Source organism: Notolabrus celidotus, chromosome 16, assembly GCF_009762535.1.
Source record: "Notolabrus celidotus isolate fNotCel1 chromosome 16, fNotCel1.pri, whole genome shotgun sequence".
Classification (NCBI taxonomy): Eukaryota; Metazoa; Chordata; class Actinopteri; order Labriformes; family Labridae; genus Notolabrus; species Notolabrus celidotus.
Window position 1 is genome coordinate 18,440,302 of NC_048287.1, and position 27,065 is coordinate 18,467,366.

General features: G+C 38.5%; 1 protein-coding gene across 2 annotated transcripts; it reads right to left on the reverse strand.

Moving 5' to 3' along the window:
- Positions 1–105: 105 nt before the first annotated feature.
- dennd3a (DENN/MADD domain containing 3a) lies at positions 106–23,403 on the reverse strand. 2 transcript variants are annotated; one of them, XM_034705764.1, is made up of 30 exons: positions 23,188–23,403; positions 20,239–20,327; positions 19,449–19,604; positions 19,147–19,282; positions 18,415–18,530; positions 18,192–18,322; positions 17,992–18,103; positions 17,755–17,874; positions 17,484–17,582; positions 17,243–17,362; positions 16,738–16,853; positions 16,332–16,487; positions 16,128–16,224; positions 15,919–16,022; positions 14,660–14,865; positions 14,400–14,559; positions 12,909–13,065; positions 12,565–12,787; positions 11,235–11,314; positions 10,493–10,672; positions 10,127–10,297; positions 9,378–9,507; positions 8,903–9,010; positions 6,134–6,231; positions 4,204–4,358; positions 3,882–3,948; positions 3,543–3,615; positions 2,701–2,819; positions 2,462–2,599; positions 106–2,356 (listed from the first exon to the last, which is right to left on the reverse strand). In XM_034705764.1, the coding sequence occupies exons 2-30, from the start codon at positions 20,317–20,319 to the stop codon at positions 2,162–2,164; spliced, it is 3,804 nt and encodes a 1,267-aa protein (XP_034561655.1). In that variant the 5' UTR covers positions 20,320–20,327; positions 23,188–23,403; the 3' UTR covers positions 106–2,161. The 2 variants fall into 2 exon arrangements, with proteins under 2 accessions (XP_034561655.1, XP_034561656.1); XM_034705765.1 differs by lacking the exon at positions 23,188–23,403 and adding an exon at positions 22,488–22,494 and having other exon boundaries at positions 1,008–2,356.
- Positions 23,404–27,065: the final 3,662 nt, after the last annotated feature.

Below are 27,065 nucleotides of genomic sequence, written 5' to 3' on the forward strand. Positions count from 1 at the left end.
AAAGGAAAACAAAACAAACACTCTGGAGATGTCACTTGGGGCTCTTCAGAAGTGCATTGCAACATTTTCAGCCTTCCTGAACAATTTATGACTAACGCAGCTCACTTGTCAGCAAAATACATCTATTTATTATAGAAAACCATTACATGCAGCAATTTTAACTGATGTTTTAGATTTAGATCTACAAAACAATCTACAGCTTCACTCATCAGAAAACATCCTCTTGTATTCAAACAGCACCACCATATGGTGAAGTCAAGGAAGTACAAAAACATGGGGATGAGTTTCAATTAAGACACTATCAATTAAACATCAAGTATGAAGCTCTGGGATGAGTACTGTCAAAAAATCAATAAATGCATACCTACAAACTCTAAGACTGCTTTGCTGAATAGTTAAGTATTCAACTTAACAATATAGTCCCGAACTACATTGACCTGTAGGTGAAGAAATATCTAGTCATGACAGTAACCAGTCAAATTGAGACTTTGTGTCAACAAGGATATTTTACTTAATTAAAAATCAGTTTTTCACTACTTAACAGAAAAATTCGGTCTGATTCCCCATTTATTGTTAGGAAGCACTGACAGAAACAGAAACTCTGGACTTGCTCTGGTTGGAAATGAAAGACAATCTGAAGACTTTTTATGTGTGTATTTTCTTGGTTCACTGTGGATTAATATTACAAAAATTTTGTTAACAGTCTTGACGATACAGTTTGATATGAAGTCTTAAATAAAGTCAGCATTCATAACAAAATTACATAATCTGTTGTGATGTTTTGCCACAAGTTAGGGTTAAAACAGCAACCATTTTTTGTCCATTTAAATTTTATATACAGTTTATAAATACATTACTTAAAACATATGTTGAACCTTTGAGTCTCGATCCAAAATGATCCAACTTGTGAAGGGTTTTGTGAAAGATGGAAAATTAACTGACTGTTGGAAAGTCCAGGAAACTTTCAGAAGAAAATAAATGCAGTGAAAGAAAAACAGAAAACTGAATTTGAATAAAAAAATCCACTCAGTCTTGTTTTACTTAGATTATACAGAAACTCCTCCAAATAACAGCACAGTTCAGAAATCCTTCACAAAAATGTACAAATTATAAATACATTTTAATAATAGCAGGCACTTAATAGCACGCTCTTTTGACATAAATAACAAAATGTCCTTGCATGCTTCAGGCTTTTTGTTCTAGGGAAACCTACTGGTTTATTAGTTTAGTTCCTTGATTATGATTGGCAATCGTTGTGTGACGACATTCACCCTTTTTATTTCATAAAGTAGCAATCAGATTAAACTCATCCTTTAGGGTAATAAATAAAACTGTAGAAGCTTTGAGGTAAAATGATGAGGAATGTACAATAAGAGTGCATTTTTACTCAATAATATCCTTTCTTGTTTGTTCCAGTTGTTCAGGGCATAACTTGTTTATTGAGATGCTCTATAACACATGTAAATTTGCTAGAAGTTCAAAGAGGTCCTCTACCATTGAATTTTCTGTCTTCAGTACAAAGTCCATTATTGCATAACTTCCATCAAAACAACATTCTTTCAGGGCTTTTCCCACGAAATGACTGAAATCTCAAGTCACAGGAGTGTTGTTTTTAGGGTAGTTTGACTCCTTTGAGCAGCAGGAGCTCAGGCAACCACCACAGCTGGAGGGGAAGCTCAGTCATACAATGTTCCCATATAATACTAGTGTGATCAATCTTAATACAAAACAGGGCAGGTGTTAAATAAGGAAGGCTACAAAGTTTAAAAAAGAAGACAAACCTTCAGTAAAGTGGAGCACTTTGGATCAAAAAATATCCAGCACAATGTGCACTTGCTTTTTCAGTCTACATTTGTCCTTCATATTACCAAAAAGTAATGTTAGTACAGTTAGTTTTCATAATCACCACATCTTAGCAGGCAGCTGAGGCTGCTCTGATGATGACACTTTATGTAAACATGTTCCTTCACATGGCTGACATGTGATTCCTTCATATCACTGAGAGGTGAGGGGCAGGTGGAGCTTGGGTCTTTCATACATCTGTTTTTACTCCACTTTTCTAAACACAGATCCCTCCACTTCCCATAGATTCTTGTTATATTCCAGAGGACGTCTCAGAGTAGTTTCCAGTAGAGGCTCAAACTTTAAAACTTCAGCTGCTCTACTCCACCTTCCAGATGGCGATCTTCCCATCGTGTTTGCCAGCTCCACTGAGGACGTACCGATCCTCAGCTGAGCAGAGCGACATCACCTTGTCGTTGTGACCGTGAAGCTCCTTGAGGACTTGGTGGCGCTCTGTGTCCAGGATGTAAATCTTTCCTTTGGTAGAACTGCGTCCTATACCGCCGATCCACACCTGGAGAGAGAGACACACACATTGAGAAGTTTTATTTCATGTCACCGCCAGGATTAGAATTATTTTTTAAGTGTTTTTTGGTGTGCATTAGGGCTGTTTATTAACCTGTGTTTTAACTTTGATCATGCAGTAACACCCAGTGCAGTCCTGCAGAGACAGCCGGTGAATCGGTTTGGTTGTGTCCTTAACATGCCAAACACACACTTCTCCTGAGTCCACACAAACACTCCACAGCTCCTCCCTCTGACGCACACACACAAAGAAAAGAAAATCACACTGAAATATGATCCACAACAAAACACATGAATCACAAAGATATGTTTGAGTATGTTGGTATGTGGTACCTCAGGTAACAGCAGTATAGAGCTGAAAGTAGTCAGGGATCCTTTTTGTTGCTCTGGCAGATTCAGACGATGTTTTACTGAACCGGTCCTCCACACTTCCATGATGTTTTCCCTGGAGCCTGGAGAGGGGAACAAATAGAGAAAGATAATTTCTTTAAATAATTTTTTTATCATCAACTATTAAGTGCCTTACAAAAATCTTGGACTGTGAAGTGCCATGCATCCCCACCGTTCTGCTTTTGAATGATTTTTCTGTTCTTAAAATATCTAGACCTCAAAAATGTACATTACTTGCTGGCCTAACGGCAGCAAAAAAGATGCTGGCCTACGGTGGAAATCACCACATTCTCTGTCAAGATCTCAGTGGCTTAATGCGGATTTTGATAAAGCTGTTATCGAGCTCTCAGTGGCCAAGATGCACAGAGCCACAGGAACCACTATCTCATCCTGGTTAAAATCCATAACTAAGATCAAAGAATATGTCTAACTTTATGATATAGCTGAGCATTATAGCGGTACTACTTGACCATTTCCTTTTGTTGTTGTCTTTATTTTTATTTACATTGATGTTATAAATGATGTCATTGTGTCACCATTCACTTCCTTTATCACTTTGAATACAATACTCCCTGTGTTTATCATACGGAGATCTATTCTGAGGTGGGGTGGGTGTCGCCATACCTTCTGTTATTTTTTTCTTTGTTTTACTTTATGATATGTCTTGTCTTATCCCATACAGTTGATACTTCATTGTGCTGCATATCTTTAAAAACAAAATTTAAAAATAGATCAACTATTATGTGTCCTTTTTGAATGCTTAGGCTAGAGATTGAGAAACTTACAGCACCACAGCGTTCCATTACAGCTGGAGACAGACTGGAGTCGGTCACAAGAGAGGTGAAAGTGCCTCTTCACCTAAGAGGTTTGACAGATAAATATCATAATTATGACAAATAAATCAACAAACATGAGTTTCAAATGGAAGGAGGAGAAACCAAGAGGCTTGGTTGGAGTTGCTCCAACTTAATCAAATCACTTGAGTTCTTAACTTGAGAGGATCAATACAGAGCAGAAAGAAGGCTGATTTATTTCATATTTGTGATGAGAACTTTGTGTTTGAACTGGGAATCAGCAAAAATGTATGTATACTTCTCCAACACAGCGTTAGTTTTGAAACTAACCTGTAGTGTTGAGATGTCCCACACCATGACGCTTCCCTCTGCGCTACAAGAGTACGCCACCCTCTGGCTGAAAGACGAAAATGCAAACACATTTGATGTAGACTTTTACTTCAGCTGAGTTAAATACAATCTAATAGAATTTAACTGCATGAACGTGCAAAGTAACAAAACAGTTCATCAGTTTTAAAACTCATTGTATTCATACAGTCTTTAAAATGAGATAGAAATAAGAAACATACTTACATACTATTTTTGTACATTGAGTAAATCAATACATTTTCAGATGCAGTTGAAAAGTGTTAAAGGTCAAGTGAATATTAACCTGTATTTGTCTATGTCCAGTGACAGTCCGGTGACCTCGGCTCTGTGCTCAGTCAGCTGTCTGTTACAAACCATGGCTACCATGCTGATGATGTAAATAACAGAGTCCTCTGAGCCCATCCAGACCTGGTCCTTATCAACTTCCAGCATGCAGTTCTGCAAACAGAGGGGTAAAAAGACACCAGGAGGGGAAGAAGCATATGGGCTTACATTAGGCTGACAAACGTATTAGTAAACTTGACATCACTGACATCTAGTTTCCATTAGAACAAGTAGTTGAGTAGATGTAAAGAGAACTAGCTCACATTGCTTATAATTAGATCCATAAAAAAATAAAGCAGCAAGTTGAATCATTACTGAACAAATGTACAGAAAATGAATGGGACATTTTTTTATGATAAATTAGAGACTTTTTTTTAACATCAAAATACATTTTAAATTGAGTAGAGTTGCTGCTTTTTTGTTTCCACTTTTCTAAAGCTGTGCACTCTCTTTTATTTTTACAATTTATCTCACTCTAATTAAGGGAAATAAAATTGGTCAACACATAATACGTTATAGAAAATAATGAAGAAAGTTGGGTTGAGGGGACTCATTATGTATTGTCTGACTTGTCCACTAGGTGGCAGCATTTACTGATAAACTAAAGTATTCATTTGAAAATCACAGGGTGTTCTTGTCTTCTTTGTTAGTCTGCAATAATCTCAAACATAATTTAAAAGTACAAAACAACTTGCCACTAAATGTGCAGTTATTTTCTTATCAGTTTCTATTTTAGCCCTTGATGCATCAAGTAACTCTGCAACAGCATTTGTCCAGATGGTTTAAACCTGACCTGGTGGTGGTGAATCTCTCTCTCTCTCTCTCTCTCTCTCTCTCTCCATCTCTCCCTCTCTCTCTCTAACTCCCTCTCTCTCTAACTCCCTCTCTCTCTCTAACTCCCTCTCTCTCTCTAACTCCCTCTCTCTCTAACCCCCTCTCTCTCTCTCTCTCTAACATACTTCATGTGACTGTGACCTGCATGCTTCGACCTGAGGTCAGTGGTTAGCCAAACATGAGAGGTGCCTAACTTTTAACCCTCAATTTAACTTACCATGAACATTCTCCAAAGGGCTGTAGGGCACTCCTGGCAACTTACACTTAAATGTTTTGCTTTTGTGTAAGATGTTCAGACAAATATTTCAATCTTCATAGGAATGAAAACTATTCAAAACACACTTATCATCCCAAATGAAACATGTGCTTGCAAGTCAAGAAGATAGTGCTGATACAGACAGTGAAGTGAAGCACAGGAGCAGAAAATAAACCTGAAACTACTTTATCTATATCTGATATCTGTGGCATGCATTTGCTCCGTATCTGTCTATTCAGTTCTGTGAAGTAGCCCAGTATGTTTTCACTGACATCATGTTTCAACATCACCATACATAAGATATAAATCATTAAGTATCCTTTTTTTTGGATATCTGACTTACTGCTGAGAATATATGCATCGTTTTCTATATTTGTTTTCAAAAACTTTGAATCCAATTCTGTCCAACCTTTGGGAAAAAGGTTAGAGGTTCATTGTTTTACTTAACTTTCTCAGGACTCTGAATTTACTGGGGGCGAAGACAAGCTTGAGAGAGAGGTGTATCAGGTTTGGTGGACCCTAATTACATATTTTGGGACAACACCAGTTTAAAAAAGTGTAATGTACTATTTTTACTTTTTTGTTGTCTTGACAGTTTTCAGATGTTATTTCTAAAGGTTTGTATCAACCAGTATATATCTCTTAAAAACCCTGACATTTTAACAAAAACAAACAAACATACTTAAAATAACAAGGCATTCAATGTTGATTTTCAGAGTTACAACTCTGTTTCTGCTTTGTTGTCTGCTTTGGTGGGCAGTTGAACTTGTGTTAGCAATGGAGAGTGAGTTTTCTTTACCAGTCTTGCATTTCCAACATGGCAGGTGTGTGTGAGGGACCAGCTGGAGGCATCAAACACCATCACCTTCCCTCCGCTCACGGCCACCCATAACTGACCTGAAACATACACACACACACACAGTATTTATCTGTTATTCCTCAACACCTTATCACAGACTTGTAACCAACAGCTGCCAAGGTTTACTCTCTCAGGAGACTGGAAAGAAATTTTAAAATCACCCAACAGTTTGAAAGGCAACACTTCCTGCTCAAGACTTATTTCCTGCTGCATGACCCCACCCAGGCTTCACCTAACGGTCCAGACTTCCACCAACGTATTCACTGCTATTTAAAAGTGCCGCTGCTGGAAAAAGAAAGTAACTTCCTGCATTTCATAGGAGGAGGGAAAGAGAGGGGCAGTAGGACATGGAGGTAGGAGAGAAAAGAGTGAGAGATAGGGATTGAAGGGGGGTGGTGGTGTAGGAGTGAACTGGACACATGCCAGGAACTCAATTCAGTGACCTATATTCAAACCAGAGAGGGAGAGAGAGTCAGAGAGAGGCATGGAGGGACGAGCTGAATGGACCAACTTGTTCTTTTCACCAAAAGGAATCCCAAAGAGCAAAAGAAAGCGTGAATATGAGAGATTCTCTGAGTATGAGTGTGCGCCAGTGTGTCAGTGCTTGGGGTCAGTCTGCCACCAGCCGGGCATCTAAGTAGCCCCAGATGGTCAGTCTGCTGAAGGCTGCAGCTTTGTGGTTCTTTTTAAGCTGTTCCCTCTTAGTCTTCCTGCCACGCAATGCGCCAGTCTGTCTGCCCCCAATAATAAAATTAAAGGACTGCTCATAAAGAGTAAACAACAGAATACAAGCCCAATGTCTCAAGGTCAAGTTGCATGTTGAGTAACATTAAACTTCAGTGAGACTTGCTCCAGTGATACACAGCATTTCAAAAGATGTTTCCTGTATTAGGTGTAGACATTATGGGGAACCCTTTATTGCATGTCATGTGAGTTCCCCTCTTTCCCCTCCTATAGTCATAAAATGTTAACAAGTAACAAGTCTGGCCACAAGGCAAGTTAGTCTCTTAATGAACTTACCTTCACTTTGCAAACATTATGTGTTTTTTGGCTCTAAGGGCAGCAATGATTAGTTATTTCACCTCTAAATAGATTCTGACAGGAGAAATTTTGCAGAATTATTTGTATTTTCTAACCATAAAAAGTGAAATACAATTACTTTATGTAAAGACTCTTCTACATTTACATGTTTTAATCAGTTTTAATGTTTTCCTGAACATATTTTGTAAAAAGCAGAAGTTCTATGAAAGTTTTTAACTGTGGCTTCAAAATCTAACTCACAAGTTAACCTCTCTGCTGTAATTACTCTGTAGCCAAGCAAACTGGCTCCAAGTCCTTTAATCATTCTTTTTTTCTTTTTTTCATTAAGTTATTCCAAATTAAATCCACCTGGAATGAGCTTAAATTCTGTGTTGATTTTGGCATCACGGAAGTATATTGTCCTGCTTCATCGATCCTGTCCGGTAATCTACATAAGAAAACTCCTTTATAAGTATCCAACGCACTGTTCATTGTGAAACTGCCACTGAATATTTAAACAAGGGCTTTTGTGGGCTGGGTAATGTACATTTTCTTGCTGTACACTTAATCTTCTTCCAGATGTTTTTGGTTGCTTTCCCTTTTCTGAGGCATCAGCATCATTCTCAGTCCGTTTTACAACTTTTAAATTAACTTGAAACTCAACAATATTTCAGGATTTTAGATTTCACGTAGCTTCAATTTAATGCAACGTTCTGCATTACGACTGTGTGTGGCACAAGCAAGAAGGCCTTAGATTTACAAGCCTTAACATGACCTTAAATTGCACATTGAAGGTGCAGTGTGTCTCATTCAGCCACATTTAGCTGAATAGAATTGGTAGATATGGAGTATAATATTTCTAAGTATGTTTAAATTAGTGTATAACAACCTGAATGTCAAAATTGTATTGTTTTTGTTAATGACAATAAGTCTTTCCCCTTTCTGGAAGGCTACCATCGTGCACTGCAATACATGTTGCTACAGTAGCACAGAAGGGACAAACTAGTGCCATACTGCATCACAGGAGATTTTTGGTCCTCAAAGGCCACTGTCGCTTTACCAATGAGAGGGGTGAGCATGGGAAATATTTCAATCCTGATCACTGGATTTCGCTAAATATTCCCATTTTTACACACCTCATCTTAAATGGAGGTTTCCCTTTAAAAGGACTATACGGATTGTCTGGATTATTCTGTTATTGTATATTATTTTACAGCTCTCCTCAAACATTTCTCAATTCTTTCTTACTGCCTTTTGTGCTATTTCTGGTAACCGGATGAGGAAGTGTTATAAAAGTGCAGCTTTATGACAGGCAGTCTATTTACGCTGCAGTGAAACAAAGTGAGTGAGTGAGTGAGTGAGTGAGTGAGTGAGTGAGTGAGTGAGTGAGTGAGTGAGTGAGTGAGTGAGTGAGTGAGTGAGTGAGTGAGTGAGTGAGCGAGTGAGTGAGTGAGTGAGCGAGTAAGTGAGAGGGAGGTGATGACATAGCAAAGGTCATGTGTGTTTATTTGTCAGTCTTTGTATTTGTCAGTGACTGCGTGTTTTCAAGTCACAGTTCAGACTCTCTGCCCTCACGGGGAGAGAGGGGGAAACCCAACACTTTCATGTCACTGCTACATGAACACTGAAGGGATTACCCAGTGACAGGGACCCTCTAGGGACTCACTCTATGCGTCATTGTGTCTTTACCTGATGTGTACAGAAGTACATCTATGGCTTGAGGAGCTGCCAGTTCCAGTGAGGGGTTAATTTTGTGCTTCAGCGTCTCTGCGGTTGTCTTGGGAACCATCATCGGCACTAGGAACACACACACACACACACCACTGTTAAGGAGAAGTAGCTAACCTTTTACAGGTGGTGAATGCACAAACACAAAAAAAAACCTCAACAGCATTCAAAATTCTCCTCTGATGAATCATTATGAAAAATGGAAAGTTCCAAAAGGATCTCTTAAGACAACCCTAACGGTGTTTTTAATGTGTAGATAACACACAAAAGCAAGTCATTACCTCTACGACAAACATTTATTGGGCGATAAACAAGCAGTCAAACTAAATAAAGTCAACATGAAACTAAAAGGCACTCTATGTAAGCAAGAGAATAAGGTGCAATAGCACTCTAAATGGAAAAAGTTAAGCTAATAGTGTGAAACCATATCTTCTACCTTCCATCTTGATGCGGTCAAAGTGAGCCAGTTTGGAAGCAGCATAGATGGCCTTACTGCTCTGAAGGCTGCCCACCACTGCATCCATTAACAAGGCATTGGTCAGAGCCTGCTGCATGTGCTGGGGGTCCTGAAACAGAGGATAAAAAAAGGGCGTCTAAAAATGTAAAAAAGTCAAATAAAGAAAAGTAAAAATAGTTCAATTGCAGCACTGACTCAAAAATAAAGGTTAAAATAAGAGAATATTACATTAATCCTAAACAGAAAAAACTGTCCATAATACATTAGAACACATTTTGATTATCTACATCTAGCTGAAAAGCAGTCAAATGTCTTAACAATCTTGGTGCTTTTACACTTTGTTTCTTTGCGAATGAACATCATGTGTCTGACATTCAGAAAATATAAAAAAAGAGAGTATACAGTGACATGGAAGTGAAGAACAGAGATGTTACCGTTACATCATCTGGTTTCAGAAAGGAACTTCTGATTTTAGTCAAGCGTGTGTATCTGATTTTCTGAATGCCTCATGGAATTTCAACCACACCAACAAAATGCAATGAAGTGTTGTATGACTAGTGTGCAAGCAGAGAGCAAGACAGAGAAATGGTAATCCTTGATAAAGACAGGATATGAGTAATAAAGACACATGATAACCCACTAATGTACAGTATCTGTTGTCTTGGCTTTTCCTTTCCTCCCACGCACTCCTACTTTCACACATGTGCACCCTTCAGTTACAGCTTTACCTTGTGCTGGTCTGCCATGTTGCGCCCAGCCCACATCTCTTTGATCATAAGGTTCCAAAGCTCAGTCTCTGTTTTCAGATTGGCTTCGAATGCTTCCTTCCTCCCTCGGACTCGCAACTTCAAGCTGGGGATTCTCAGGAGCAGGAAGGGAGCAGAGGACACTTTCACTTCCTGCAGGAAAATAAGGCATGAAGACAGGAAATAGATCAGTCTGCAGAGTGATCATACTTTCAGTAAAACTAATGCTTTCAAGGGTACCTCCTCACGATATGATTTTTCTTCTGGGTACTTTAATCTCAGTTATACTCTTTCTTAGGAATTTTAGTGCTTGACTCGAAATGTCCAGTGTCTCTCCTTCTGTCTCACCTCTAAATCTCGATACTGTGCCACCTCCACATATCCTGGGCGTCCGTCGGTCAGCAGGAAGAGCCGTCGCTGAGTCATGGCGATCTTGCCCACACCACGGCTTGTCTTCACAGATGAGGACAGCTTGAAGACGCACTCGCTGGGCTCAATGTGCTCCAAAACAGACGCTGGCAGGCAAACCTGAAACAAGAACAGGATTAGAATATTGATCGAGGGCTTGGAAACGAAATTCAGAAGTAGATTTGAGCTGCTACTAAACAAACTGCTACAAAAACAGGGATACATTTGGCATAAAGTACAGTTTACAGTTGTATGTAAAAGTGAGAGTTAGTACCTGTAACATTAAATCATACAGCCTTAATATTCATCTTAAACACGTAAATGTTTTGCAATCTTACAGGTTTCATAAAACTCAACGTTCTGACAGGTTCAGGGGATCTCTGCTGTGGCGTACCACTGCATGCATACACTGCAACACTATCATCCAGTCTCAAAAAGTTAAGACTTATAAATAAACAAGGTCAAATCCTTAACATCATAATATAGGTCACTGGTGTCTCCTGATACTATTTGTAGGCCTGCAGGGAGACGCAAAATAAGCCTGTAATTTCAATACTGCTATTCTGACCACCATCATATCATGATTTTCCATGTACATGTGATACCACAGCTTCTGCGATTCAGTGCTGTTTATTCTAGATTTGCGTAAGTCGTAAATTACACTAAAGAAAAAAATACACACCTCCTGTGCTTCTGCCTCAGTCTCCTTCCAGATGGTGTAAAAAACTCGAAACAGTTCTGGACCAACCTGCTTCTGATGACCTGCAAGAAATAAAACACACTTCAAAAACAACATAATAATTTGCATGCATCTGATACAACTGTGTCATTTTAAAAACTTTTTAGGTCTTTATCTTCAGAGGAAAACCATAATAGAAGTGATCCGTATCAAGCTCCCTCTCTATTTCACACACACAGGCCCACATAAACTCATCTGATGGCTCATCAGGACAACTTTTTCTGACATTTAAGGCAATCTAATCTGCCAGAGTGCTTACATTTTGGGGTTGACACCCATACTGTATTACAACAATAACTGCTAACAGTACAGAGTCTGAGAGCTTTAGCCTTCTGTTAATGGCTACCAAGCAATACTGCAGTCACAAATCAGGTTGAGAATAAAGTCTTGATTTGGGGGGATTTTGTAGACACATTTCTATTTTTTATATTATGTGCAAATATTGAATTCATACTAATTCATTCTGCAATAGTAGCTGTAAATAAAACATGCACAGTACTTACAAAAACAGTAAGATGATCACTTCTAATACTCTATTTTTAATACTTTGGTGAAATTACATGAATTTGAATGAGCTCACTCTTCTTTCCTTCCTTTTAAGAGAAATATTTCCATGGAGCAAACTCAACCTGAACCGCAGCTTTTGAAAAATGATCATAACACCCAAACTTCTCACTCCCTTCCCTTACTTTCTCTTATCCTAAACTACAAATAATTATTGTTGTCACTCAAGCCGTATCTTTTAAGACTACATTTCAACATGCTCAATCTGACATCGCAAGAATGTTGTCACACTTGCTGGCACTATTTGCTTCCGGCTGCTCGTAATATTTATACATAATGTATTAACTTGTGGTTTTTAGACCACCCAGCACTAGAGTAAATGTAAGTTCATTTAATTCAAAGTGTGAGAAATTGTAACACACAGATTAATAGCAAATGAATGCAGTGATTTTTATCCTCAAATATTATTGGTACTGTAAATTCGCCATTGCCACCAGCTAACTGCCAGTAAACACCAAACACACTACAGCCTTGCAAGACAAACTCTCTTTCTTCAAGAAGAGGTGAGGTAATTATTAACCTGTGGAATAAATTCTTGCCTGTATAAACAGAGGAGGAGGGGTGTTGTTGGATATTTGTGTGCAGGAGTTTTCCAGTAGTTCAAAGCCTAAAAGTTCTGAGTTTTGAGCAAAGCTCTACAGGACATCCCATTTGATCAAAACTAGAATTACAGCCTTGTGCTTGTAGGCCTCAACCACCCACTACTTACCTACAGTTAGAGCATCAAAGAGTCTGTGGATGGTCCCTTGATCTTTGACGATGCCAGACTCTTGGACACATTTCACAAACTCATCCAGCTGCATGTACTTCTTCGGCAGCTGGAAGCGCTTCACGGCACCTTCCTCATGCCCGTTGCTGTGGCGCGCACGTTCACGCTCCTGGTCCCTTTTGACCCGACTGATGAGCCGCTTCAGTTCTGGCCGTCTGTCCGCCTGTGGAAGAACCATATCAGTTATCGTTACAGTACTACACAATATAATAAAGGTATTGAGAAGGATCATTGTTAAAGAATTCAGATAGAAGCATTTACACCTCATGATAGTCTGAACTGACCTGTAACCGTTCAGCCTCTGGCAAAGAGTCAACCAATGACTTCACCATCTGAGAGGGGAAGATATCTGAGTCAGTCTTATAAAGACTCTGGAAGTCCTCCAGTGCATCCAGACGTCTGTTAGACACAGTGTTCACCAAGCCACGCAGGTAGTGGTACCTAGAGGGAGGAATTCAGATTGCTTTATTTAAGGTGAACAATTTTCTGTAAGGTTTGATTTTTTCTTTTTTTTTAAATGTTAGTTCTTCAAAATTTGCAAAACCTTTCTTAAATTAATTTTCATTTTATCAACAAAAAAAAACATGACAAAATAAAGCTGTAAATATATTGAAATATGTCACAAGTAATTAGATATAACCTATTCTTCTACTTTATTTTGTGCCAAAAATAACAACTCAGCCTGTCATCTGAAAGAAAAGCTGCCATATCAGAAAACAAATGTTATCTTCTCCTCTGTAATGTTTGAGTAATGTTTAATCTCAAATGACAAAGCAAACGTGAGCATACTGTAACTGGAAAGTCCATCAACATATTTGTCACATTTCATTTCCCTAATGACAAATATTTCTGGAAAAGAATTAGTTACATGTTAACGCTGTCATGTAAAGTTACTGACTCAGTTTAAGTGGTAACAAGTAAAAGTTAACACAGCTAATTATTACTGAGCTTTCTTCCTTGTCACTGGGTTGTGTTAAATACTTGATTCTGATTGGTCTTAGCCCCATAACAGCAGTCATTAATTCAGAATAGCAAGAGCAATGCCAGGGAGAACCAGATCACACACCCCATATGAAATAAATCCCTGGAAAAGAGTCCGACACATTTATAAAGTGTAGGATTTCATGTCTTCCTGTTGACAAAGTGGCAAAAACGTTAGTTTCTGAAGAAGAAAAAAGACATGATGCGACCACAAAGTGCAACTAGGTATGGGCTTTGGCAGTGTTGCAGGAATGGTTGAGTGAAAAGAAAATGCTATTATGACTGTTACTGGGAGGAGGACCTTATGCAGCTGCTGCTTATATTTGTAAATCTGAAGAAAGCCAACAGAAAAAATGCTTTTGCTGTGAATAAAAAGGTTACATTTTATAAGATTTTTGTCTGTTAAGAAGTCAACTGTTAGGACTTTAATGTGACTGTAAATGTTAAGTGTAATGTTACTTCAACCTATAAGTTGGCTGATGAGAACACCGTTGCCGTGCAAGGACTACCAACCCTCAAATCTGAGGACTTTTTTTTTTTAGCTGCATAAATAAATCAATAAACTCATCTTTAAATTAATACTTAGAGTCAACTTGTTTGTCTCTTTAGAAATCAGTTAGATAATAAACAGGATAATATAGAGTGCAAGGTTCATTATGTGAAATACAATCTTAACAGGGTAAAGCAAGACCCCTCTGCATCACCACTTATTATGAAATATTAATTGAACATTATTAAACATTTTATCAAAACCAACTTTCTTGGAGACCAACAGTATCTCTGTTCTCTATTACCTGGCCAGCAGAGCAGACTCATCAGGTGGTGTTGAGTTAATAGCCTTTCCCAAGGTAGTAACCATTTCAGAGTAATAGTTCTGGACGTAATGATAGGCCAGTGGAGGGGGGAACTCTGGGAGGCGGAAAACCTTCAAGACTTTCTGTGGAAACTTCAAACCTGGAGCGTGAAACAAAGCAATAAAATAGTTAGTCTTTAATCTGATTCCCTTTCAAAAACCTGCTCTCCTTTAAATCTAACTTCCCCCATCAGTACCAACCAGCATCGGGAGTCATCTTCCTGAGAGAACCTGGTCTGTTGGACCTTATTGTAGGTAAAGTGTCATTGGCAGGTTGTTCCAGGTTAGGCAAACTGGCTCCCAGCCTTTTGCTCAGTCTGTCATTAGGGCTGGCGTAGCTCCTGTAACCAGTCCTGGACAGATCAGATAAGAGAGGACGCCGAGGAGACTCGGTCATCGCTCTATTCCTGTTAAAAGACGAAGAGGAGACAGGTATATGTCTGGTTTGTGCTGACAAGAGGCAGACATTAGTCATTTCAAATTGATTAAATCATGATCTTTTTCAACATTTATATTATCCTCTACATGTATATCAGATTTTATTTACAGGAGCAGGCTGTACAATAAACCCAAATAATACACTTTCAAACATCTGTTGAAACATCATGACCTCATCATCATGACCCGTTAATGACCTTTCTACATCAGTATCTTTATCAAATGCTTCTCTTCTGTCCTTTTAATAAGCACCATTGTGTTGACCTCTTCCTCTTCTACTGCAGTGTGTGCATTACTCACTCTGTACACATCCAGATGGAAACATGAAAACCTGTTTGCTGTGTTTTTTCTGGTTCTAAGGCTCAAACTAATGATTGTTTACATCATTTACTTATTCAAACAACTGGTCACCAACATAGGCTTGCAAAACTTCAACAAGATGTGTTTAGCTAAACTGGGATTCAACCTTTTTTAAAGTTACATCTGAACTGCATTTGAAAAGACAGATACTTGTTGTGTTGCTGGTGGAAGAAATAACATAATAAAGGAAGTGATGAAATTGCAATTTCAGGCTCCTTCATTAGCTTCGCAAGTACAATCAACACCAGTACGAGACCCTGGAGAAGTTAGAGAAGTCACAGAGGCTTATTGACACAAACCTTGTTGAGATTATCCTACATCTTTACTCTAGGAGCATGGAGAGTCACATCCTTGTATTGGGCCTATTGTTCTATGACCAACACAATTTATTTATTTTTGTACTTTATTTACATCAAGTACAAAGGATGCAAATTTGGAGGTGCTTTAGGAATCACATAGTGCTAGAAACAACCCAGCTTGTTTGATCACCATGTCTGTACCATGTATTTTAAACACATGGAAGATGCAGGGATGCAAAAATCTAAAAAGAAATTGATACATTTTTAAAAGATATCTTAATCTACTAAACATGCATGAAAATCAGCTCATACTTTGACAGGCTACCTTTGTCCTTCACTGATGACATAACACCAGTATCATACCTATGTGCACTGTTTCTTGTGTTCTGCTCCATGCGGCTGAAGGTGTCCCGTTTCCTGTTGAGCCTGTCTCGCAGGAATGAGTGGAAGATGTGAGTGTCTAACACCTAGGGAGGACAAATAACAAAGAGCAGAAATGCAGCACAGATTGTCAGGGTTTGTGTGTTTGCTTGTGTGTGTCTGTTTTTGTAAATGTGTGCGAGAGAGAGTACCTTCTTGTAAAAGGACTGGTCTGCTGGCTCTCTGGTCCTTAGAAACTCCTCACTGTTAAAAACTCTGTGTTCATGGTTTAAAAAGTCCTGGACGCCTCTGAAGAAGTGACGAAAAAGAAGAATAGAGAGAAAAGTCAGATGAAACTTAAAGAAACAGAGAGATATGCTTTCACTCAATGTATCTCACAGTGTGTTGGATTTTACCTGAATATGTTGACTACTAATTCCAGGGTGATGTTTTGTATCTGTGTGTTGAGCCGTGCCTGCCAGTCTCTGCGTTGGGATCGCAGAGCGTTGGCATCTGTGCCCGCTCCGAGGTGACACATCTCCAAGTCATAGTGAAGCTGGAGACACTCTGCCCTGTATGCACATATACATGGGGTGAGTAAGAACTATGTGGTTCAAAATGGCACAGGCACATTAATATAAGTTCGCTTTTGTAACTCAGATTTTACTTAACTACAGTACAGCGGAGGCGTCCTTTTAACATGTTTCTGGCCATATCTGTATTTAATTACTTATACAGATGTATTTGTTTCAATGCAAAATACATTCCAAGATTCTACAGCCAGCAGTGTCTGTGTGTGTGCAGGCGTACTGTATGTGTTACCTTGACATAAAGCTCTCAGCAGCAGCCAGAGGGATAGCTGGTAGGTCAACAGTTTCAGACCATGATGACTGAATGATGCCATCATCAATGTTGACCAGGATTAGCTCTTCCGTCTCCTACACAGAAATATAAATACAAATACAAACACACACACACACACACACACACACACACACACACACACTTATTGTAAGTACAATGGGCACACATTCATTTCATTACAGTCTGACTGTGTCTAGCTCTGTTAGACAAACAGAGAGCTACTGTTTAAAAAGTGAACTCAGTTACTGTAAGGCACTGAATGAAGAGAAGAATGAAGACTTATTGTTAAATACTGTGTGTGTGCTTAATGCAGACATTAAAAACTCAGGTGGTTCGAATCACACACTAACTAACACACTGATAAATCTGGTGTTTTCTAGAAAGCAAAGAGCTTTGTAATTAATACATGTACACTTTGAATGAATTATCAGCTGGATTGGAGAGCGTGAATATTTGTACTCACTGCAGCCACCTCTTCAAAATGACTGATGTGACAGCCCATCATGAAGGCTGTGGGAGCCATCAGAAAGTCTAGCATTCCCTGAGCCAGGACAGGAACGTAGGGGTGCTGCCAGGACAGAGGCTGGAGAAAATGTCAGTCAAGCAGAGGAAGAAAGAGAGAAATGCCACAGGAGGTTTTTTCAGGATTTTTCTTAGACTGAAAATACGATAACTATAGGAAACAATGTTCTTCCTTGACTGACCTGCAAGTACAACAGCAAACTCTCTGCAACCAGAGTGAGTCTGGCCCAGTCAGAGGAGAAGAAAACCAACCTCTGCTCCTGAAGGAGGCAAGACAGCACCTGCAGAGAGGATGGACTCATAGTGGTTAAGGAAAATAGAATCGTCATACTCAGGATTTACTTTATGACTACAGGAAGATTACCTTATTTATTCAAAACATTGTAACATTCTACTTCACTTTATGACTTCTACATGTGTCTATATGCAATCTTATACCGGTTTCTGCATTACCTGGAGTAGTGTTGAATGGCTGAAACAGAGAAAAGGTAAATGCAGGTCGATGTCAATAACAGGGCTGTCTTGATCCTCCCTCGATGAAAGAACCACTTGGAGAGGACGGAGAGTGAACGACTAGAGCACAGGAACACACTTATTACTGTAAAGATCCAGGTATAGAAAGAGAGACAAATACAGAAAGAGAAAAACAATGAGTTATCTTAATCAAGACAGACTGGAAGAGATTCTGACCACATGTAGCTTTCCAGGCGGTGGTAAAGGGACCAGAGACAGCTTGGCTGAAAATTCCTTTATTGTCTCCTCAAAGTCAGCTTGTCTCGCAGGACGCAGCTGGACCAAGAGACTGTGAACATGGAGAAAAAGTTGAAGAGCCAGTAAGGGTTCAACTTGTCTTCTTTAATTCTATCGGCTTTATGTATTGAAGTTATTACCATGACAAGCAGTCTCTCAGAGCGTTGTAGTACGGAAACTTTGAGATGATGCACACTGCAAACGGCGTATAAAGACGAGACTTGGCTGAATTCCACCTGTGACCATTCTGGACTGAAGCATCCTGACAAGACTGACAGAAAAGACAGCCAGTTAGAAACATCTGCCCAAACTCCATTTATTCAACATGATTTGGTGTTTGTGGATAGTGTGTGTGTTTTGTACCTGTACAGCTCTGTAATACTGCACCACGACCCCATGGGTTCGGTTCCCAAAAAGGTCTGTAAAAACCAGGAAGTGGTAACTGTCCTCTCTCTGCTCATTGGCCAAATTGAGACCACCTAGCCAATGGAAACCAAGAAGATATACACACTTGAGCTGTGTTAACATGACTTTTAAGTAACATTACATTCTTCAGCTAATGCTCCAAGTCAATGCTTCATTAAAATCCAATAAAGGAGTATAAGATCAAATCAAAAGGCAAACAATAAAGAATACCTCAATGCAACTCAACAGTGAAGAAAACACATTATTTAAATGTAAAATTACATTATTTAAATCAGTGGCTGTTGAGCAATAGCTTCATGGAGCTTCTCTCTATTTCACTTATATGGGCAATGTGCACTTTATATTGTTTTTGCTTGTCGATGGTATGTGCTAGTCTGTTTACATGTAGATGTTTTTTTGTCATAACTACTACTTTGGAGGCAGCTAAATGTATGAAGCAATCTAATCTAAAACACATTTCCTTCCAAGGATAACACAGTGTGTCTGATGGGATCATATCATCTCTTACGGTATCATAAAAATAAACGTGTTACTTGTGACATTATCACAAGTAACACATTTTAGTCTTTAAGAGGAAACAGACTGTTGTGTTTACAAAACAAAATAGATCTGCCTTTCCCCTTCTGAGCATGATAATGTTAAGTCCATCAGAGAGTAAACACTCTGTACCAGGGAAACAGAGCTGTGGCAGCGCAATGAGGTCCAGATCCTTTGGAACACTGATATCCTCTGTAGCTGAGGACCCTTCAGTACGACTGGTTGTTTCTCCATTAGATAACACCTCTGCAGCACGATCTCGCCTCTTCTGTAAACAAACAAAAAAAACAACCAATGTGGATTTTTATCTCTAAATGGGACAAACAGTCACCTGTCCAGTTGTTTATACACATTAACCACAAGAAGCACAGTCTCACCGAGACCTTTTATGTGTGAATTTGTATTAAGAGTTTCAAATCAAAATCTTTTTTAACCTTCTTGATGAAGCTCCTCCTTCTCTGGACACGACTGAAAGCTGGACCAATCGACTGGTTTGAGTTGGTCTCCTTGGAAACAAACGGCGGGGCGTGGACTTGTAGTACCTCAGCCTCAAGCACGGGGAGTTCGGTCAACTTACTCTGCTGGTGAAGCTAAAACAGTTTACAAATAAACAGAGTTATTAGTTGAGAAATGCTGATCATCCAAGCATTAACTCGGTTACTTTAAGATAACATGACCCAGTTTCAGTTTGAGTTATTCTTACACCGAGCCGAGGCTGTAGCTCTTTTCATATTGTCAGTTCAAGGCGATATTTACACCCCAGTAACCTCTCATCTTCAATATGAATGTCACAGAGGCGACCAAGTCATCCCACCCCTGTTTAACATCTCAACTTTAATGGGAGGTAGTAACAGAGACATTACAGGGGTGAGACAGGGTCACGGTGAGCCAGCAGGGCAGAACAGTGCAGTGTGTCTGAGTCTGAGTGTTTGCATATATGTGAAGTTTGCACCGTGTTTTTAATTCTAGTGCTTCTGCAACACCTTCACACAATGTAACATTACACACTGGGACGCCAGTATTATGCTGTTGTGAGATCAATATAACAGCACTGTTGTGGACTTACAATATGAAAAGGGCTCATGTTTACACAAGCACCATGCAAGGTGTAAATGTTGCATATTTCTGTTTGTTTGCATCTTTTCAGTGATCTTTGATTTTGTAGCATGCACATGGCTTTGGTTGAGAGTACTCATGTTTGTGTAGATTCTGTTGTATATTTACCTGGTATGTGTCTCGAAGTTTATCACTGGAGGCCCCAACCACTACACATGCCTCCAGGAGTCCAGAAGGGAGCTCTGCCATCACATATGCTGCGAAAAAAAGCACACAAACAAGGTGGAATTAGTGTGATGAGATGAATTTGATGACTACCTAGCCAGATTACTCCACTTAATAAAAACATCTTTCATACTGTATATATATATATATATATATATATATATATATATCAATAGAAAGGCATAACACACGCTTGAACAATGGATATTGCAATGTAATGTAAAATCTTGGCTCACAGGTGAAAAAATAAGTGTTATTGAAGAATAACTCCATCCAGTGAGTTTACTTGCACATATTGGAAATTTAGAGCTGACATTTAACAGAATTATTTGTATAAATGCAGATACTGTCACTTTACCCTATGAGACAGAGTGATACTAGACTTCTTTTTGTTTCAACAAGATTCTTTGTTTTCAAGATGCTTTTTCAACAATAACTAACCCAGCCTAGAGCCAGCGTCTGTTTGTATGTGAAGGGGTGTGATTCCCACTGGGGAAAAGGAGTGGTGAGACCCCTCACTGTAATGAAATCCTGATGTTGTCTTCCTCACTCCAAACCCCTTACAAAGGCTTATTTTCTAACCTATATTTCTCTTAATGAAGTTATCTTACAGTTTAGACATAAAAAGCCTGGTGAGAGAATATCTGAGCTGATTAAAATGTTAATACACTCATCCGAGTCACCTTCACTTAGAACAATGTGCAGTAATAAGCTTAACAGTGTGTTGATCACTGCTTTAGAGACTCATTTGATCTGGGTTTCACCCTTCACCTGGGTTTCAGTGGAGGTAACTGTGTTATAGGCAGGCTTAAAAAAGAATACCCGTGAACACACCTCCTGGCAACAAAAAAAACAACTAAATGTATTGTTTAGAATAAAAAAAACAGAAACTTTGTCTTCTTACAGTTTATATTCTTAATAAATATGCTAGAAGATATGCCATTTGACCAAGTGATTGAATTACAATGTTGGAAAAATAGAGTGTCAAGTATTCACGTGTAGTGGCTCATAAGTAAAACCTTATTATAATGGCAAGTGCATCAACAATACATTTGATATTCTGACTTCAAACCTACGCCCCTGTCTCCCCATCACAACTTGTAGTAACATAAGTTGTTTCAGTAAACACACTTTCTATTTCTTTTTTAAATTAACCCACTGGAGCACACATACACACATTCAGGAGTGTTTGATTTTGATGCTGCTTTAGGTCCTCATCAATCAACCCATATACCCATCAATTCCCATCTTTCTATTTAACTATCTTGGTTAAGCAGATCCAAGAATAAACATCTGACTTGCATTAGTTGCAGCTTCAGGCAAACCCCAAGGAACTGCGTGTTAAATCATCCTTACTTCACTCTTTCATGTCTCTCACCCTCTTCCCTTCATACCCGTTTTCCCTCTTTTATGCAGCTTTGAACTTCATTCTTTAAATATTCTCTAATGTATCTTCTTTTTCTACCATGGACTCCTTGGTTTCTTTCTTGCAGGCCAATCCAACCTCTGACTAACTGCTCTTCTGTGTCGTGGAAACACACACACACACTCACAGTTAAATCATTTATCCCCTCTGACAAACCCCTAATTTTGCAGTATGTAGGAGGACGTGTTTTTTTCATAGTTCTTATTAACTCAACCCATGTCCGCCATCATTGCTGTTCTATAAACATGTGGCACAAACAGGATAGTTTCTTCAGCACACTCACTCGAACACTTAATAAAATACAGATGTCTCACGCCTTGAGTCTAAGAGCACAAAAACAAAGAGGGGTTCATGTTGTGTGCCTCCACATTGTTTACAAAGATAACACAAGAAAAAAAAACACAATACTCTTAATAAACTTTGCAATAATACAGTTGAAACTAGATAAGAGAGTTCTACTTTGGAGTCCAGGACCTTTAATAAGCTCTCCTTATGTGACAGAGAAGGAGCTCCTTTGATTTATCTGACAACAATATCACTTGACAGAGGGATCACATCTAAGAGCAATAGGGGAAGTTTGGAAGTCCACATGTGTGCAGTTTTGTGTACCAGGACAGCAAAAGTGCCAAAATTTTCACTTTAAAACATCAAATGACTTCAAACCTGGTAATTCAAACCACCTCTTTTGCACTTGAAAGCCACACAATCATCTGTAATTTCAATGTAGAGTCACACACAAAGACAATACAAAAAAACTAAAGCTCACCATTCAAGATCTGACCCCGCAGACAAAATAAAGAAAAAGATTTTAAAAAGATAGTTTTTGACACTGCCTTTAACATTAAATGAGTGGTGGTGACACCACATGCAGTTTGACATGATTATGGTAAGCAGTTTTAAAAATTAAGATTAAAAAAAAAGCTCAAATAAAGCATTAATCCTTGTAAAAACAACAGTCTCACTAGTCAGAATTGTAATCAAAACAGATACATCATGATACTCTTTCTATCTACAACTGTAATTTAAGATATCCACAATACCATTCTTCTTATGCAGCCTGTATATCTGGAATAATATTTTACCAAGGAAAAACTCCCATTTTAGGATACACAGTTTTTACTAGCCTGGATGTTATTTGGATATTCAAAATGACAATGGTGTTTGAATAGAGTTTTCCTATTGGGATCCAAAATTGAAATTAGGACAATCAAGACGAGATTATAGATATCTAAATGGAATCAGTTATGTTGCAGTTATACTGAGAGTGGATCTTTTTTAAGTGTTTTTTAAATATGTCAACAGTAAATGTAGCAATTATGACGAAGTAAGATAAACAATGACAAAAACTTCGGACATGTGAAGTTTCGACATCTGGCGTTACCGTAAAGTTAGTCAAAGGGCGTGAGACAAACTTTTTAAGACCAGTTAAGCAAGACTATACTGAGACGTTCAAAACAATGACTGACCTTAAATTTGTTAGTCCATTTCCACTTTCACACGCCACCCTGACAAGAAGTTAGATAGCTCCAGCTCCCTCTCATAAATCAGGCTGAACGCAACAACAGTGACTTTCTTACGGGCTCAAGGTAATACAGTGCGCCGTGATTCAACGGTTTGCAGAACTCGCCCCCCACTCCCTTGCCGAACGACACGCGCGCACACGCGCGCACGCACACAGGCACAAGCACAGACACACACACGCACACACGCACGCGCACACACACGTTACCGCTAACTGTCAAACTCCACGTCAAATCAGACTTCCTGCATGTCACATTTCAAAATAAAAGCACGTTCCTATTGTATCTCTTAAAGGCAGCTACACCATCTACTGCATGTCCAGTGTGCTGCAATCAGACCAGCTGACAGGTTTGCCTATACCCAGGGCCCAGGTCAACTGACCTGTCCCCCACCGCCCAACTCTCATCTCAACTTTTTTTCATTTATATAGGACTGATTTAAACATGCGTCCCAAAGTGCTTATAGATACAATTATACAAGACTAAAACAAGATAGAGGAATGTGATATGGAAAAAAAATCTAATAAAATCAATTAAAATAAAATAAGACAAATGCCTGAAAAATAAGATAAAACCATTTAAAAAGAATAAGGGAGAATAAAAAAAAATAATAATAAAAAAAAATTCTAAAACAATGGTAATAAACGTAATAAAGGTAATAATGCAGTCCAGGGTTAAAAGGAAATTACTACAAGTTGAAAAACAGATTGAAAAGGTAAGAGTATAGTTGTCTTTTAAAAACATCCAGAGAGCTTGCCGTTTTAATTTCAAGAAGTAGAGATTTCACAGTTTTGGTGCATAAAAACAGAAAAATCAACGAAACCCATTTGGAAGTTTTTTAAGAACACCAAACAGATCACAACATACAAACACATACAAAAATATAGGCTTCCTTCCTTTTTGCTGTTACTCTTCATAATATTTTGTTTTAATTCCATGAAGTACTTCTTCTATAACCTCTGAATGGTGTAATTTGGCAATGCATAATTGACATGGAAAAGGTACATTTATCCATTCCAGCTCAGAAAAAAATTGACACCAAGATAAATCATGTCAGAACTTTTTTCACCTTTAATGTGAACTATAACATGAACAATTCAATTGAAAAAAATTAATGTATTTATTACAGCACTCTGTTTTTTTGGTAGGAGTTTATTAGCATGGCACATCTTGATGTGGTGATATTTGCCTACTCTTCTTTACAAAAAAGCTCCAAATCCATCAGATTGCGAGGGCATCTCCTGTACAAAGCCCTCTTCAGATCACCCCACAGATATTCAACTGGATTCAGGTCTGGACTCTGGCTGGGCCATTCCAAAACTTTAATCTTCTTCTGGTGAAGCCATGCTTTTCTGAGTTTGATGTATGCTTTGGTTTGTTGTCATGTTGATAGGTGAAATTCCTCTTCATCTTCATCTTTCTAACAGAGGCGTGGATGTTTTGTATTAAAACTGACAGGTATGTGTAACTGTTCATACTTCCATCCACCTTGACTAAGGCCCCAGTTCCAGCTGATGAAAAACAGCCCAAAGCATGATGCTGCCACCACCATGCATCTCTGTGGGTATGGTGTTCTTTATGTGATATGCAGTGTTGTTTTTATGACAAACATACCTTTTGGAGTTATGGCCAAAAGTTCAACTTTGGTTTCATCAGACCATAAAACATTTCCCACATGCTTTTGCGTGACTTCATGTGTGTTTTTGAAAAATGCTACCTGGCTTGGATGTTTTTCTTCATAAGAAAAGGCTTCCGTCTTGCCATCCTACCCCATGGCCAAAACATATGAAGAATACGAGAGATGTTGTCACATGTACTACACAGCCAGTACTAATAAGAAATCCCTGCAGATCCTTTAATGTTGCTGTAGGCCTCTTGGAAGCCTCCCTGGCCAGTTTTCTTCTCGTCTTTTCATCAGTTTTGGAGGGATGTCCAGGTCTTGGTAATGTCACTGTTGTGCCATATTTTCTCCACTTGATGATGACTGTCTTCACTGTGGTCCATGGTATATCTAATGCCTTGGAACATTTTTTGTACCTTTCCCCTGACTGATACCTTTCAACAATGAGATCCTTCTGCTGTTTTGGAAGCTCTCTGCGGACCATGGCTTTGGCGGTAAGATGCAACTAAGGAAATGTCAGGAAAATCCTCCTAGAACAGCTGATCTTTATTTGGATTAATCAAAGTCCCTTTAAATTATGGCAGGTGTATACTGACTACTATTTGCCATGAGTTTGAATGTGATTGGGTAATTCTGAACACAGCCACATCCCCAGTTATAAGAGGGTGTGTACACTTATAACAACCACATTATTTTAGTTTTTTGTTTTGTATTCTTCCCCCTAAAATGTTTCCTTTTTTTCAGTTGAATTGTTCATGTTATAAAAGTTCTGACATGATTTATCTTTGTCTCATTTTTTTTACATCACAAAACCTGGTATTTTATCAAGTGTGTGTAGACTTTTGGTATCCACTGTATATGATCAAGCTCCATAACTCCAATCGTGGGAGTCCAGCAGGTGGCGTCAAGCTTCTGTAGAGAGAGTCTGCAAGTCTCCCAGTAGGAAGAAACAGATTGGGAGGGGCAGTGAGAGAATCAGGAGGAGAGAACAAAAAAATCCATACAGCATAAAATAGTTAAGATTTTATGGAGTTAAGATGAAGTTAAGATAATATTTTGCTGCCAAATACAGAAGTGGTGGTGATTTAATCTGTATCCTCATTTGATGTTAAATAAGATATTGGTGTCTTACTATTCCACTGGCATTTAACCCTTTTCATTAAATCTATGGTTACAATACAGACAGCGGGGACCCAGGCTTTGAAAGAATCTTAACCACTTTTCAACTCTTAATGCACTTTGACAGATGTAATTAAGTCTCACATTAGAAGCTCAAAGATAAGCCCCTGTGGTTCATATCAGTTGTATTGGATTTGAATTTGACTCCTGTGAAATATCACATACATGTGCAATACTTTGATTTCCTGTGTAATACCTCAATAACCATGTGCAATATTGTAATTTAATCCATAACCTAATTTATCATTACATTCATCTGCTAAAATGCGGACTCTGGCTTAGGCAAATGTATTTAGGTCTTTAAATAGTACTTTTATACTTCTTTGTAGATAAAGTATTTTTACTTATAGTTTTTATATATAGGTTTCTATACTTATTGTCCCTACTGTCTTGTTATTAAGTACCGGTGTTCCAATCTCCACATTACATTCCTTATGTGTGTGAACTCACTTGGCAATAAAGCTGTCTTAATTTTTGATTTTTGATTCTTCTTGATTCAGTTCTTTAAGGCCATGATTAGTTTGGACAAATAATCTTAAAATAAACATTTACATATAAACACAGGCACACACATGTTATATATATATTGTGTGAGGATTCTAACAAGGAACCTCTCCAACATATGTAGGGAAGTGAAAAGGTGCAAAACTTTTCACTAAAATGCAGCAAAGTACAGGTATTAATTTGTCAATTTGGTTCTGTCAGGTAGTGTACTTGAGAATAGAACTTGAGAATCTCTATATATTTATTGATTTATTCTTTCATTCATTCATTCATCAAATATTTTAGTCCATTGATTATATCCATGCTTTCTTTACTGTATTGCCAGTTGAACTTAAGTAAAATATTTGGTGTTCAACTTATCAACTTAAGAACTTAAGAATAACTGTCAAGTAATGTAATGTAAAGTAGCAGTACATTCATTCATTCATTCTTTCATTCATTCATGGGCTGCTGTTTGCTGAGCCTGAGGCGAGGCTTTCCTTAGAGAGGGTGTAGTTGGCTCTCTCTCCCTCTCCGTGTC